Below are 15,019 nucleotides of genomic sequence, written 5' to 3'. Positions count from 1 at the left end.
TAAAGGCAGTTTCTCACTAGCAGATGTGAAAACACCTGTAGACGGTAATGAGCCATGTAGGTTCTAGAATAAAAGCAAATGGGGGTGTGGTTCCTTGTCTATGTTATGTTGATCTTCCAGTGGTAAGGAACTTTGAATGTTTCACATTATGAAAATGCACAGCATTGCTATAAAAATTATAAAATACTAAACAGCATAAGTGATAAATTAACAAGCTTACAGTCCACAGATAATGAGTACTGTCATCTTGTCCTTCCCCTAAATTACTTAGGTTATTGCTAGTCTTCATAGATCTATTTGTCTGTTTTTATTAATATTAATTATTATATTATTTATATATTAATATTATATTATTTCAATAATTATTTCTTTAAAATAAATCTTAGGATCTGTTAGATCAACCCTATTTTCTTTTTTTTCCAATTTATCTTACCTATTATTTTGAATTTATTCTTACATTTTGTTTCTCTAACTTCTCTTTTTGTACTGGGGATTGAACCCAGGGCGCTTAACCACTGAGCCACATCCCCCATCCTTTTTTATATTTTATTTAGAGATAGGGTCTCACTAGTTGCTTAGGGCCTCGCTAAGTTTCTGAGGCTGACTTTGAACTTGTGATCTTCCTGCCTCAGCCTCCTGAGCCGCTGGGATTACAGGGTGTGTGCCACCACACCAGGCTCTCTAACTTCTTAAGATGAATGGCCACTTTTCTTTCTAATTAATAGTGTAAAATGTAAGGCTATTTATTTGCCTGAGTACACCTTTAGCCTTACCCCATAAATATTAAGAAAATGACAGATTAAAAAGTAGAAGTCAATTTTGTATATTTCATGCAAGTGAATATCATGATTTTCATCATTTTCTGAGTTCTCTAAAATTACAGTTTTATTTACAAGTATAATTTTAAAATATATTTTTATTTTCAAATGACTAAGATTTTTGCTTTTGTCATTTAAACTCTTATTAACATTCATATTGAGGTATTTGTATCATGGCCAGATAATATGGCTGTCTCAGTTTCTACTGAGTGAATTTATTCATGTGATTTACTGGCTAAAATGATTTTCAGTGCTTGCCAATGCTTGAAAATAATGTCTCCAAGGCTCCAGATTATTATGAAAGTCTATTAAACTGCCCAAATAATTATAGCATTCAAATCTTCTATATCTTTTTCTGTTTAGTTTTTCTTAGGAGTGGCATATAAAGCCCCGTGCATTACTCTATCTATTGTTTTCTACAATATGTAAAAATTGTGTTTTATGCATTCTCTATGTTGACACCAAGGACTTTATGACTATTGGGTGTTTGTTGTGGACTGCATAGTTTCCTATTTTAAATTGTCTTTTTGTTCTCTCTTAATGCCTTTTGCTCTGAACTCCATTTTGATCTCAGGGTCCTGATTCCAGCTTCCCTCTGCCTTACATCTATTTGATTTTGTTTTAGGTTTATCATTCTTGAAACATTTATGGTTGAATTTTATTTTTTAAACTTACCAGAATGTCTGAGGTTTTGATACGGAGATTTGGTGAAGCCTTATCATCAGTAGACTTGAAGTAATTGGTTATTATTTTCTCTATTAGAAAAGTTTCTGTAATGATTTCTTTTTATTCTTTTTATCACAATTGCTACATTTTCCTTGCCTTTTCTCCTCTGGTTTTCTTTTTAAGCATTCACATATATACTGCTGCTATTAGTATCAATTTATACAACTCTGTAGAGAACAATTTGGCAATATCTCTTAAAATTACTCTTTGAATCAGAAATTTTATTTCATTTCTAATTATCATACATACATTTTCCTACATTTGCACAATGTTATTTTAATGGCAATATCAAAAGACCAGAAACAAACTAAATGTCTACCAGGTGGGAACTAGTTTTAAAAATGTATTAAAACTTTGTACTGGAATAACATACAGCAGTTAAAAAGAATACAGCTGTTCTAGATGTATCAATATTCACTTTATTCTAAGATATATTCTAAAGTAAGAAGGAAAGAAAATATGAAAAACACTGTGTATTGTTTGCTATCAATCTGAATTTTAAATTTTTGTGTGTGTATGAAATCTGGATTCAGTTAACTAATATTTTATTTGCTGTTTTTTGCATCTTTGTTAATAAGTGATAAATGGCCCATAAATTACTCTTTCATACTGTGCTTGACCAGTTTGGATACAGTAAGAAGAAATGAGAAATTCTGAAATTGTTTGTAAACTAACGTGGTTATTTATTTTTTGAAAGATCAGCAGAGCTTGTCCTAATGTCATATGTCCCTTTTTCTCCAGGAGGATTCGTGGGACTCAGCAATAAGTTGTATTCACAGCTATGATTTATTACAGCAAAAGGACACAAAGGGAAAGGCACTTGGGGCAAAGTCCAGAGGAAACCAGGCACAAGCTACCAAGGGTCCCCTCCTGGGGGCTCCCACAGGGCACTCTGAAGTCTTCCCATGAGTTGTGACAACATTGTGAGGGCAGCCAGGGAAGCTCGTCAGGAACTCAGTGCCCTGGATTCTCCCTGGAGGTGATCACAGTAGGCATGACACCTGGCGCATACAGAATTCCAGACGCAGCTATTCAACATAAACCATATTGTTTGCAGTTTCAGCACAGTGAGTCTCATCAGGGGACTGTAAAGACACTCCCAAAATCTCAGATGCCAGATGCCAACCCAGGGTCCACCTTGCTAGCAGGCCTTCCTAAGAACAGCAGTCCAGGGCCGCTGTGTTAACCCTTGTCTGTAGTCTCCTGCTTTTGAACTGGGTCTTCTTTTTTTATGAGTCTAAATGGGGTTTTTTTCCTCAGTATTCTTTTCCTCTTCTATATACCCGCTTTCCTGTTGTGAAGTCAAATTCTTCTAATGAAAACAAACATTTACAGAGCTCAACAGTATATAGGACATAGAAAAATGGGGGGAGGGAGGTCTCCCCACCAGAATTCCATGACAGAACTGGTTATTTTGGAAAAATTCATTGCAAAGTGCTTGACATAAAGCTGAGACACCTCCTCACCCCAGGTCACTGAGCTCAGGAAGAATTGTTTCGTGGGAAACAACAGAATTCTGTGCATTGCCCAAGGATGGGTGAGAAGAAGAGAGAATGGGGATACAAAGATGAATCTTGGAGATACAAAACATGGCCCACTTTGCAACTTGCCTACATACTGTGTTCCCTTACATACACAGATGCATACATATGCATCACACACACACAAACACAATGTTCCATAAAATCTGAGAGGGGAGAAGCACATTTTTCCCCCAACAATTTGCTATTAAAAATGATCCTACCATGAATTTCCCCCCTGTGTCTCCTGGTCCAGAGGTGGAAGAGTTTTCCTAGGGAATTTTCTCAGAGGTGGAATTGCTGGGTCATGGCCTGTGTGTGTGTCCAACTTTATAAGATGGTGTTAGAGTGGTTTTCTCCATGCTTATCCCCATTGATCTCCCCACCACAGGTATATAAAGTAAGTTTTCTTTGATGCATATTCTCATCAAGACTTGGTAAATTTTACCAGTCTAGTTTAAGATTTTTTTTAATTCTGATTTTTGCTGAAATTGCCTTAATGAATGAGGAGGGTGAGAGTTTTTTTTTTCTTTGCTGCTTTTATTCACTCTTTGTGTTTCCTCTCCATAACACGTCTGTTCATGTGTGTTGCCTGTTTTGCTTTTGCTTTCTTGTCGATTCCTTAGGGCATTCCAGGAACAGATCTCAGGGGAAGTATGTGAGCGCAGAATAACTGGTACAGTCGGCCTCTCGGACTCTCCAGTACCTCACACCTCCAGAAACAGAAGTCTTCTTGTATGTCTGAGTGTTCCCTCTGCTCTTTCTACTACACAGGGTTTTATCAGTTCATGTAAGGAGCAGGTGTTGAAGGTTTACTACTTACCTGGCATACCTGAGATCTTTGAAAGGAGCTTCCAGATACAGATCGCTCACCTGGTCCCAGAAAACATTACTCTGAATGGAGAAGGCTTCTTTCCCCGGATCTGCCTGGATCTCCCCAGGAATATTCGAGGTACTACTGCCCATTATGGTATTTTCCCCACAGTGGGGACAAAAGGTACATATCAGCTCTGCTTCCTGGAAGGTTGGTGACTGCTCGCTTTATTTGCATGACAATCCCCTCTAGTTCCCGTATCAATTGCCAAGGGAGGCCGGGGCTTGAAAGTTGAATTTGACTTGGTGACCTGAGTTTAATGAGACAAGATGTAGCCTATGGTAGATCCAAACTAAGACCCCTGGACAATCTTGCCATCATTGAATTACCAGGAAATTGAAGGACCAGGAAATTTCACCTTCAAAGGCTTGGCAGTCTGGTGTGTGTTCCTTCCAGCCCTGACTCTCCCTGAATTTCCTTTCCCAGTAGCATGTGCACAGATGTCCTCTGGATTGAAGGGGGTGGCTGATGTACCTCCAGGCATAGAAACCTCAAAACATAAAGAGCACAGGAAGACAGCAGCCGTGGCCCTATTTTGACAATATATGGTTTGAAGACTAAATTAGACATTATTAGTTGTTTGCCCACGTGCCTAGCCTGGGCTTTTCTGGTCATATGTGGCCCCCAGAGCTATCCTTCTGTAAGAAGACTGACACTTCACTCTGTCAGCTGAACAGTTCTTTCATCTTCCTGACACCAGATACAGGACCAAGGGACAAGAGAAGCCTCTCACTGCCGTGAGCTGTGAGAATCTACCTTCCCCGTACAGCTTCAGGCTAAGTCCTCATTCCCCAGCCTTCCTCCTACCCCAGGCCCTAAAGTCTCTAGTGCACCCGTTTATGATCATCCATTGAATTCTAAATGTCTGCTCTCTGAAAACATCAACATAAATGTTAATAAAGCTAAGACCACATTCCTCTCTAATATCTAGAGTTCCAGCTAGAGGAACATAGCTACAGCAGCATACGTGTGGTTATCCCTCTGTATCCAGGGGGCATTGGCTCCAGGACTCCTTTGAATGCCAAAATCCATGGTGCCTTATATAAAAAGGCATAGTAATTACTCTAAATAGGGCAAAGAGGAGGCAGGGGAACAGAGGAGGCATGAGGGTAGGAAAGACAGTGGAATAGGACGGACATCATTACCCTAAGTACATGTATGAAGACATGAATGGTGTGACTCTACTTTGTGTACAACCAGAGACATGAAAAAATTGTGCTCTATATGTGCAATATGATTTGAAATGCATTCTGCTGTCATATATAACAAATTAGAATAAATAAATTTTTTAAAGGCATAGTAATTACATATAACCCATGCACATCTTCCCATATGCTTTAAATTATCTCTAGATTTCTTTTAATTCCTAATATAGTGCACATGCCATGTAAGTGGCTATTGAACTGTGTCGTCTAAGGGATAATGACAAGAAGAAAGGGCTTTCTGTACATGTTCAGTACAGATGCAATTTTTTTTCAAATATTTTTGGTCCATAGTTTTTTGAATCTGCAGATGCAGAGCCTTCAAATGCAGAGGACAAACTGTAATTGTCAGGAAAGAAAGCCTTTGCCACATGGTTGAAGACTGGGCACCCAGCCATATTTACCACGGCAGCAGACATGGTTTGACCAGTAAGGGCTTTAAAATAGTTTAAATCTGAATATGATTAGTTGTGCTACAGTTCTCTAGTCTCAGCATCTCCTGTTCTCTTACGGTAGGCACCTTAATTATTCTGCTGCCTTTGCCCTTCAGAGCATTTGAATTTGCACTGGCTTAATAGTGAATTTGGGAGCCTGCAATCTCTCCACCAGTTGCCTACCCTCCCTTATTCAGGATATTGTGACTTATTTAGATTTAGTTACAGCAACCTGACCTAAATATATTCTTCTTCTGAACTGAAGATTTAATCAACATGAAAATCGACTTAAGTGACCAGCTGTCCCAGCCCTGCAGGGGCTCCAGAGTGTAGGGGTTTCAGTGCCAGAACTGGCAAAGTTCCTCCAAATTCTTGAAAACCAGCTAGTAGCTCACCTCGTCCAGTCTCATTAAACTCAGGGAAATCAGGTACAAGTTCAACTCACTCACAAATTACCTCACCCTCTGACGTAGGAAAAACCTGGCAGGTGCAGTGTCAGGAAGTTCACTTCCCTTATGGCTTCACCCTGAGCCAAGAGTCTGTGTTGGGGGGCATAAGTCATGTTTTTCTCAGCATCCTGATTCTCTTCCCCTTCCAATCTCCACAGGCAATGAAAAGTATGAAATCTTCTTGAACCAGGCTAGAAAAAACCTGGAAAAAGAGTTCAACAAATATGAAACTCTGGATCACTTTGAGATCATAACTGAGGAAATACCTGAGGACGAATCTGCTGAGGTGAGGCTGGCTTCCCCCGGCACAGGACATGGGAAGAAAGGAGAGTGCGTATGTCCACTGGTCCAGTGGCAAGAAGGACATGGCAGCTCGGAGAACAGAGAGAAGAAAGATAGAGCCAAGGCAAAGCGGGTGGGGAGGGAAGGTGGGATGAGCCCAGGGAGGTGAGCAGCCTCCTGGAGAACGTGGTAAGGGTTTGGACTTTATCCTGAGGGCCCCAGGAAGCCAATGAAGTGAGATGCTGGCGTAGTTGGATGTGCGTATTTAGAGGATACCTCTGGCTGCCTTGTGGAGCTCTGAAGGTGGGGCTTGAGAGGAGGAGAGCAGCTGCGGGAGGCAGCTTTGAAAAAGTTGGCACTTTGAGGTAAGAAATGGTGGTGATGGGATCAGGGGTACGGAGAAACGAGTGAGTTCCAGGAATATTCCAGAATAGTCAGGGATTAGGAACTAATTGGATATGGAGTGAGGTGAGCATGACGTCCAGATATCTCATTTGGATGACAAGGTAAGGAGAGAGACGATGAGACAGGAAACACAGGTAGAAAAACATGTTTTTCTGGGATGTGGAGGGGACAATTGAGGTCAGATGGTCCATTACTGAGCATGGGATTTCTCTTCATCATCCAGTAGGGAGTCGGAACCACTGCTGGGGTCCTGGGGCAGAGAAAGAGGTTGGAGAAAGTGATTTGAGAGTCATCATTGGTCATCGTCATCACAGGAAGTAGTGGAATTCCCTAGGAAATGTTCAGAATGAGCAGGGAAATGGGTAGATTCAGAAAGGAGCCCTCCTAAAACAGACAAGTGGAATTACAAAGTGAGAGATTATATCCCATCTATGTGTGATATATCAAAGTGTATAAATGCATTCTACTGCCATGTATAACTAATTAAAACAAATTTTAAAATTTTTTAAAAAGATTAAACCTGCAATCCAAGGGGAGCTAAATTCAAAGCCAGCCTGGGGAAGTTGGCAAGACCCTGTCTCAAAATTTAAAATAGAATAAAAAAGGACTGGGAGTATAGCTCATTGGTAGAGCACCACTGGGTTGCATCTGTAATGCCACAGAAAATTGAAAGAATGCAGCCCTCGAGCACACCAACCCCTGAGTTGGGGAGAAGGGCAGCCAGAGGTCCTGGAAAAGTCAGCAGTGCATAAGTGTCACAGAATGGGAGCCAAGACAAGAGGTGGCCTCTGAAGGAGGAAGTAGCCCAGCTTGTCAACAGAGGCTGCAAAATCCCAAAAAGTCCTCCCTCACCATCTCCTGAAATTCCTCTCCTAGTCAGGAGGGCTGCTTTCTCCCTGTCCTCGTCTTTGAAAATGTAAACACACGTGGGATTTTGGTCCATGGAAGAATTATATATGTTGTCTCAGAAGCCCTTAGACTGATTGAAAGTAATTCTAAAATACGGAAGAGGGGTGTTGTGGGGAAATTCAGGTACCCCAAAGGCCACCAGGGATGACCTGTTTTGCAGAATCCTGTTCAGTACAGGATGCCAAAAGTAAACCTTGGCACCAAGGATGATCATAATTTACAACACTTCTAGCATTTACTGAACTCTTATATGAGGCCTGTGCCACGCTGTTAACCTGCATTAGTATCTCATTCAATCCTCTCCCAGCAAAGGTGGGGGGTAGGCTACCATCATCATCTAACTTGACAGCTATCTGGAGTTCGCAGAAGTGAAGTCCCAGTCCTAAGGGAAGCTCAGAGCTAGGACTTGAATCCAGCCTACCCAGCTGCCAAGATTGGGCTCTTAGCTTCTGCCCTCCCCTGCCAGACTCCTGGCTGATCCCAAGGGGCAGCAGCAGTGTCTCTCCACCTGCTAATCACCGTCCTGGCTACTCCCTACCAAAGCCCAGGACAGTTGTCTCTGGCAGTCTCTCCCATGGCGGGCTTTCTGTAAATCTGATGGCATCTGTAGAGCTACGTTAGTTCTCCTGAGCGGGGCAGGGCTGGGCTACTCCTGGCTCTTGAGCAGCACAGAGTGGACCTTGCTGTTCTAGAATCCAGACAACTGGGAACGCTGCCCTCTGTCATGCTGCTCTCCACCCTCCATCTCTGTTGTCTTGTTTTGGGTCCAGTCGCAGGTTACCCTTCCTGCTGGGCTCTTCTCAGACAGAAGTTATCAACCTTTATCACTATCACCCCCACAAAAATCACTCTTAGAATTTTTTCCCTAATGTTCCCCCAATGAAATATTTTTATTATATGTAAAATGAAATCCTCTTTGAATAGTTTGATTGTTTTTTTAGCTTTTAAAAATATAATTATAGATTATAGAGAGTTGCCAAAAAAATTGGTAACAAACTCACATAACTAACATAAAATATCTAAACCAGGAAATTGACATTGGTACAGGTCACAGAGCTTATTCAGACTTCACCAGTTTCACATGTTTATGTTTGTGTTTGTGTTTGTGTGTGTGTGTGTGTGTGTGTGTGTGTGATTGTATGCCATTATATCACCTGCATAGATTTATTTAACCACTGTGACAATTAAAGTTCAGAATTATTCCTTCACCACAAGGATTCCTTGTGCCTCTTGGAGAAAGTCTTCCAACTTAGAAAGTCTCTCCACAAAGACAAAACAATTTTATTGTTCAATGAGGAAAGCCAGAATGCAATTTGTATCGCAGGCAATCTGCTGAGAGATCACACGGAGAGGAAAAGGTGGAAACCCCTTTTATATAACCCATCAGATTCAACCCACCACATAGGTGTCCTTGTACATTCCACGTAGTTTACCCTAAACTCACATGGTGATTGCGGTAACCATCTGTGTTAGCTAGTTGGCTTTACCCAAAAGAGATGCTGACTTCTGTTATCTTGGCCCCACCAAAACTAGGCTCCCATCCTCCTACAGAAGCTGGGAAGTAAGGCTTCCGTCTTCCTGATGATGGCATCTCAAAGATGTGGCTCCCTGGTGTTCAAGAAAGTCACAGAGAAAGATATTTCAGAGTCTGGCAAAACGGTTACTTAGCTTCTTTAGAAATTTATATACATTTCAAAGAGATAGAAAGAACTTAAAATCACAACTTTGTAATGCCCTACAAAGCTGGCTGGGAGGAAGTCTCTGCATTTATTTTTTCAACAGGTAGATCTAAGCCTCATGTTTATAATTCATGCTTGCCCATTACATGCCCTACCTCTATGACCACACCCACTCTCCTCTCCCCACATCCCTCACCCCTGGCCTTACAGTCTGTTCTCCATTGCTATACTGTTATTATTTCAAGAATGTCGTATGAGTGGAATCACATAGCGTGTAATCTTGTGAGACTGGCTCTGGAGATTCATCTGAGTTGTGTGCATTGATAGTTCATTCCTTTTGATGCCTGAGTAGTAGTCCAGGATATAGACGAACCAGTTTGTAATTTTCCCCAACCACCTGCATGAAAACTTGAATACCCTAGGTTTACTGCATATCTGTGCACTATAGCCCTTTGGGGGACCATAACCCATTGTAATAGCTAAGATCTTCCAACTCCCACAAGAACCGCTTTTAATCTCTATTTTGTTCCCCATTAAGAATGCATGTTCCAGGGCTGGAGATGTAGCTCAGTGGTAGAGTGCTGGCTAGCATTAGGCCCCAGAACCACCAGAGAGAGAGAGAGAGAGAGAGAGAGAGAGAGAGAGAATGTATGCATGTTGTAGAAGAACTTTCTGAATTGCTCTTCTCTCTTGCTCCAGTTAAGTGCTCATCTCCAGATGGAAGTAGAGCGACTTATAGTCCAAAACTATGCCTTAGAACATCAGAAAACAGTTAGCCCTGATGCAGCAGATGACACCGGCTTCATCCACTGGAGTTGCTGCAGACTATCCAAGTGAGTGCCCTTCTGTGTTTCATTTGATGGAAAGTGTGGCAGAGAAAGCATGCAGTGTCCCCTGAAATAATGGCTGATCATCTGGGAATGAAACCCACTCGCCTTGTGTTATCTGCAGTCCTTTTACACCCAGCCAATCTAGCAGGGTCCCACCGCCTCAAGTCAGAACACTCCAGCTGTGTCTAATAGACAGGCCCCATTTCAGGCTCCCTGGAGGAGCCATGCCACACACCTTCTGAGATGATGGCTAAACAGTGCGGGCTTTGGGGGAACTATGCTGTTTCTAGTCTCCATTCTAGTGGCCTTCAGTTGTTCTCCACGCTGGAAAACAAAATTGAGCACAGGAGGCAGGAGAGACCCTCACACTCTCTTACTTTGAAAGTGTCTGGTAAGGACAGCGTGTTAACTGTTTCAGAGTCCACCTGCCTGAGTACATCCTGGACTTTGGCTACATTGTCGTTGGTGAAGTCCGAACCCACATCATCAAGATTACCAACACCAGTCATTTACCAGTGTCCTTCCAAGCAGATAAGCGTGTCCTTCATGACACAGGTAACCAGGCGGGGAGACCCTTTCCTGTTGCACTTTGTCATTTCCAACAAGGACCCCACCTATCTGCCCTCTCCTTCTGGAGCAGCATCTGTGATTCTGCTGGGATCAGCAGATGGACTGGCTGGGTCACTCTGTGATAGTTGGAGCAGTCCTTCTGCCCCAGAGGGGGTCTCTAGAGCAGTGCCTGTATGTTGTTTTCCTTTCCCCCAAAGAAATTCTGTTTGTGTTGGTCCAGGCTTCAGTACTCAGCTAGATCGCATTAAAAATCTGCCTTATTGTGAGACGGAAACATTTGAAGTGAGATTTGACCCACAAGGGGCTAATCTTCCTGTGGGAAACAAAGAGGTCCTTCTGCCCATCAAGGTAAGATGGGCCCACCTGACCCTCCGCACTTCCTGCTCTTCTCATCCCTGGGATGATCCAGTTATGATAGCAAAGCTGGGATTCTCTCCCCAACCCCATGCCACATGGTAAACAGCAACCTTTTGTCTACTCCAGGTGGTTGGAGGGCCAACCGTTCACATCTGTCTCAAAGCCAACGTGACCATCCCAGCTATGACACTGTCTTGTGGAAAAGTGGAGTTTGCCACAGTTCAGTGTGGACAGTGCATAATAGAAACTATTCAGCTTTCCAATCATCTCCAAGTCCCTTGTGAATGGTTTGTCCAGAGCCAGTGTCCTGTAAGCAAGGTAAATGAGTTGTGACCATTGGTCTCCTTTTCTCCATCTCCATTGTAGCCAGATTTGTAATTCTCAGCCCTTCTATTGATCATTTCAATCTCCTGCTCAAAGACATTTTGTGGTAGCCAGTGTCTGGGCCCTAAGCCCTGCATTGAAGGCTCTATCAGACCGTGATATCAGGTCAAATGTTCTGTTCATCTTTGCCCTTCTAGAATCTACACATTCTCTGACACCTTTGGGAGGTACTCGGGAACTGTAGGGTGAGTGAGTGGATAATAGAATGAGTCCATTTTCCATGGAAGATTATCTAATTGTCTAATATTTATAAACCAGCTGGATAAACACATTCCAAAGTATTTAAGAAGGAAACTTCGTGCTGAATTAAAGCCAAAGTCCCGGACCTTTGAAATACAACCCACCTCTGGAGTCTTGGAACCTGGTGAGAGGTCCAATGTGCAGGTGAAATTCATACCAAAAGAAGAGGTGAGTTTGAAAGAAATGTGCCTTCACTGAGATTTTTCTGGATCTCTTTGAGCTTTGCTCAGAGTCTGTGCTTGCTTGAGTCTTAAGGGAAACTTTGACCTCACTTTCTGAATAGGGCATTTCAGGTATTTCTGGTTCACATAGGAGCTGAATGGCCTGGTGTTCTGGAATTGGCAGATCTTTTTTTATTACTATTATTTATTTATTATAATTTGTTATGCACGATGGCAGAATGCAATTAATTTCTTATTACACATATAGAACACAATTTTCCAAGTCACTGTACACAAAGTATTTTCACACCATTCGTGTCTTCATACATGTACTTAGGGTAATGATGTCTAACTCATTCCACCATCATTCCTACCCGCTTTCCCCCCTCTCTTTCTCTCTTTCCCCTTTGCCCCATCTAAAGTGCCTCAATTCCTCCCATGCTCCCCCTGCATCACCATTATGAGTTGGCATCCTCATATCAAAGAAAATGTTCAGCCTTTGGTTTTTTGGGATTGGCTAACTTCACTTAGCATCGTATTCTCCAACTCCATCCATTTACCTGAAAATGCCATGATTTTATTCTCTTTTAATCCTGAGTAGTATTCCATGGTGTATATATACCAAAGTTTCCCTATTATCTACTGAAGGGCATCTGGGTTGGTTCCACAACTTAGCTATTGTGAATGGTGCTGCTATAAATATTGATATGGCTGTGTCCCTGTAGTATGCTGTTTTTAAGTCCTTTGGGTTTAAGCCAAGGAGTGGGATAGCTGGGTCAGATGGTGGTTCCATTCCAAGTTTCCTAAGGAATCTCCACACTGCTTCTGGAATTGGCAGATCTAACCAACACATCAACTTTTATCAGCAGGCCTGGCTAGTGGATTTCTGCCCTTATAGGCTGTGAATCTTTGAGCCAATCACTGAGTCTTACTAAGCCTCAGTTTGTGTATAGACAAAATAAAAAATAGTATTATCATATATATCCAAAAATTCTTTATTGCTGCTGGACACTGTGGCACATACCTATAATCCCAGTGACTCGGGAGGCTAAGGCAGGAAAATTGTAAGTTTGAGGTCAGCCTCAGCAACTTAATGAGGTTCTTAACAATTAAGTGAGAACCACTTAATTGTAACATTATTAATTATTAAAGATAATTAATTATCTTAAAGCAAAAAATAAAAAGAGCTGGGAATGTAGCTCAGTGGTTTAAAAAAACTCATTACAATTTTGAAATTCAGTAAGCTCCAAAAAGCAAGGTGGGGGTGTGGTTTCATTAGTTGTATATCAAAACTTACTTTGGCAAAAAAAAAAAAAAAAACTCATCTGACAGAAGACTATTTTGATTTTATTTTATTTTTCCCATTTAGTTTTCAGAGTCAAACATTGCAACTGCAGAAATATTACTGTTTGATTTCAGAAGACCTTCCTGGCACTGGGTGACACAGTGCACTATGCACTGCATTTAACTTTTTAAAAGCTGAACTTGAAAGCATCTGGCCCCTGGGGTTCCCAATAAGTTATTACTGACCTGCAACAGCTACCTCTTAGGGTCAATTCAAAGATTAACAGATTGAATAAAATAGGCATCATACTGCTCTATATCCAGTTGTTAGAGTTTAGATGAGGTTTCCCCCCAAAGCTCACATATGAGACAGTGCAAGAAGGTTTGGAGGATAAATGGTTGGGTTATAGACTTAACCTAATCAGAGGATTAATCCCTGATGGGATTAACTGGGTGGTGGCTGGCTGTGGGTGGGGTGTGGCTAGAGGAAGTGGTTCATTGGGGGCATGGCTCTAGGGTATATATTTTGTATCTGGAGAGTGGAGCCAGTCTGTCTCTCTCTCTCTGCTTCCTGATCATCATGTGAGCTGCTTCCCTCTGCCACACTCTTTCTCCATGATGTTCAGCCTCACCTTGAGCCCCAAGGAATGGAATCTGCTGTCTGTGGATTGAGACCTCTGAAACCGTGAGCTCCTAAATAAATTTTTCCTCCTCTACAATTGTTCCAGTCGGGTCTTATAGTTACAGCAACAAAAAAAAAAAGCTGACTAAAGCAACAGTAAAAGTCTCCACAACTATAAAGTCTTACCATCAGTAGTCATGATAGGAAGAACTTCCTGGTGAACAGTCTCCCTGAGCCTCACAGACATTTGTTTTATGAAGACCATCAGCATGAAACTACTCCTAACCAAGAATAAAGAAAAATAATAAAACCCTAAAACCAGAAATATTCTCAAGAAGTTACACCAGAAAGACTTATTTAAAGCCTAAGGCATTTATTTGAGAGATGTTTTCCTCTATTCTATTCTTTTCAAAGACAAATCAGTGTGAACACTAAGTGAACTCCCATTTTCCTGGTAGTGGCTTTAAGGAAATGCTTAATAATGTATAGTAGAAAGAAGAAAAGGATGTGACTTCATATTTCACTCTAAAATGAGGCCCATATTCCTACCATTATCAAAATCTTCCTAACCCTTTTAGAAAATAATGAATAATATGCTTATTATTCCTAGGGAGTCTTAAAACTGTAAATGGATTTACTCGAGATTTGGGAGGTTTTTTTCTCATTACCAAATGAGGGAAATATCAGTAAATGTTTTAAAAAATAGATTTATTTAGGCATTTTCATAAATATTGAATTGGAATTGGTCAAAGTTAATAAAATATTTCTATCAATTGGGAGACCTGGCTGGGTGTAGTCAAGGAATCAGTTTGCCTTGAAACCAGCATAACCCACATCTGCATCTTCATCACCACCAAAAGCACAGAGAAATCATTTGGTGTCCACACTAGCAACTCTGTGGCATTATACCATGTAGTCAGAATACTCCATGTTAGGAAGTGAATGAAAGATTGTCCAAAACTGCAATTAAAATATGGAAGTTTGGGTCATAAGGTGCTAAGTCCATAACTACATAGAAAACCCCCTTAGCCAACAACTGGATTTTTCCCCCAATTTATAGATAAGTCCATACATATTCCTTCCATCTCATGTCTGCCCGGTAAGCTAACATAGTTAAGTGTTCTTCACATTGTGAACCCACTCACAGCCCCACACCCAACCCATTAGGAGCCCAGATACATCAGAATGTCCTGTTATCTGTTTTAAAATGCAGAATCTTCAGCCCAGCTCTCCCCCCATGGAGCCAGGATCTTTAGGGATGGGCCTATGAATC

General features: G+C 41.5%; 1 protein-coding gene across 2 annotated transcripts in view; it reads left to right on the top strand.

Moving 5' to 3' along the window:
• Hydin (HYDIN axonemal central pair apparatus protein) overlaps positions 1-15,019 on the top strand; it is a 380,287-nt gene that overhangs the window by 248,768 nt on the left and 116,500 nt on the right. For both annotated transcript variants that reach the window (XM_048792466.1, XM_048792467.1), the window contains 7 exons: positions 3,839-4,016; positions 6,182-6,309; positions 9,998-10,131; positions 10,547-10,683; positions 10,919-11,046; positions 11,182-11,373; positions 11,698-11,847. In XM_048792466.1, the coding sequence (XP_048648423.1) occupies positions 3,839-4,016; positions 6,182-6,309; positions 9,998-10,131; positions 10,547-10,683; positions 10,919-11,046; positions 11,182-11,373; positions 11,698-11,847 (1,047 nt within the window). The remainder of the gene's footprint in view (positions 1-3,838; positions 4,017-6,181; positions 6,310-9,997; positions 10,132-10,546; positions 10,684-10,918; positions 11,047-11,181; positions 11,374-11,697; positions 11,848-15,019) is intronic.

This window comes from Marmota marmota, unplaced genomic scaffold, assembly GCF_001458135.2.
Source record: "Marmota marmota marmota unplaced genomic scaffold, marMar, whole genome shotgun sequence".
Classification (NCBI taxonomy): Eukaryota; Metazoa; Chordata; class Mammalia; order Rodentia; family Sciuridae; genus Marmota; species Marmota marmota.
The sequence above is the reverse complement of the archived record's forward strand: the minus strand, read 5'-3'. Positions and strand labels throughout refer to the sequence as shown.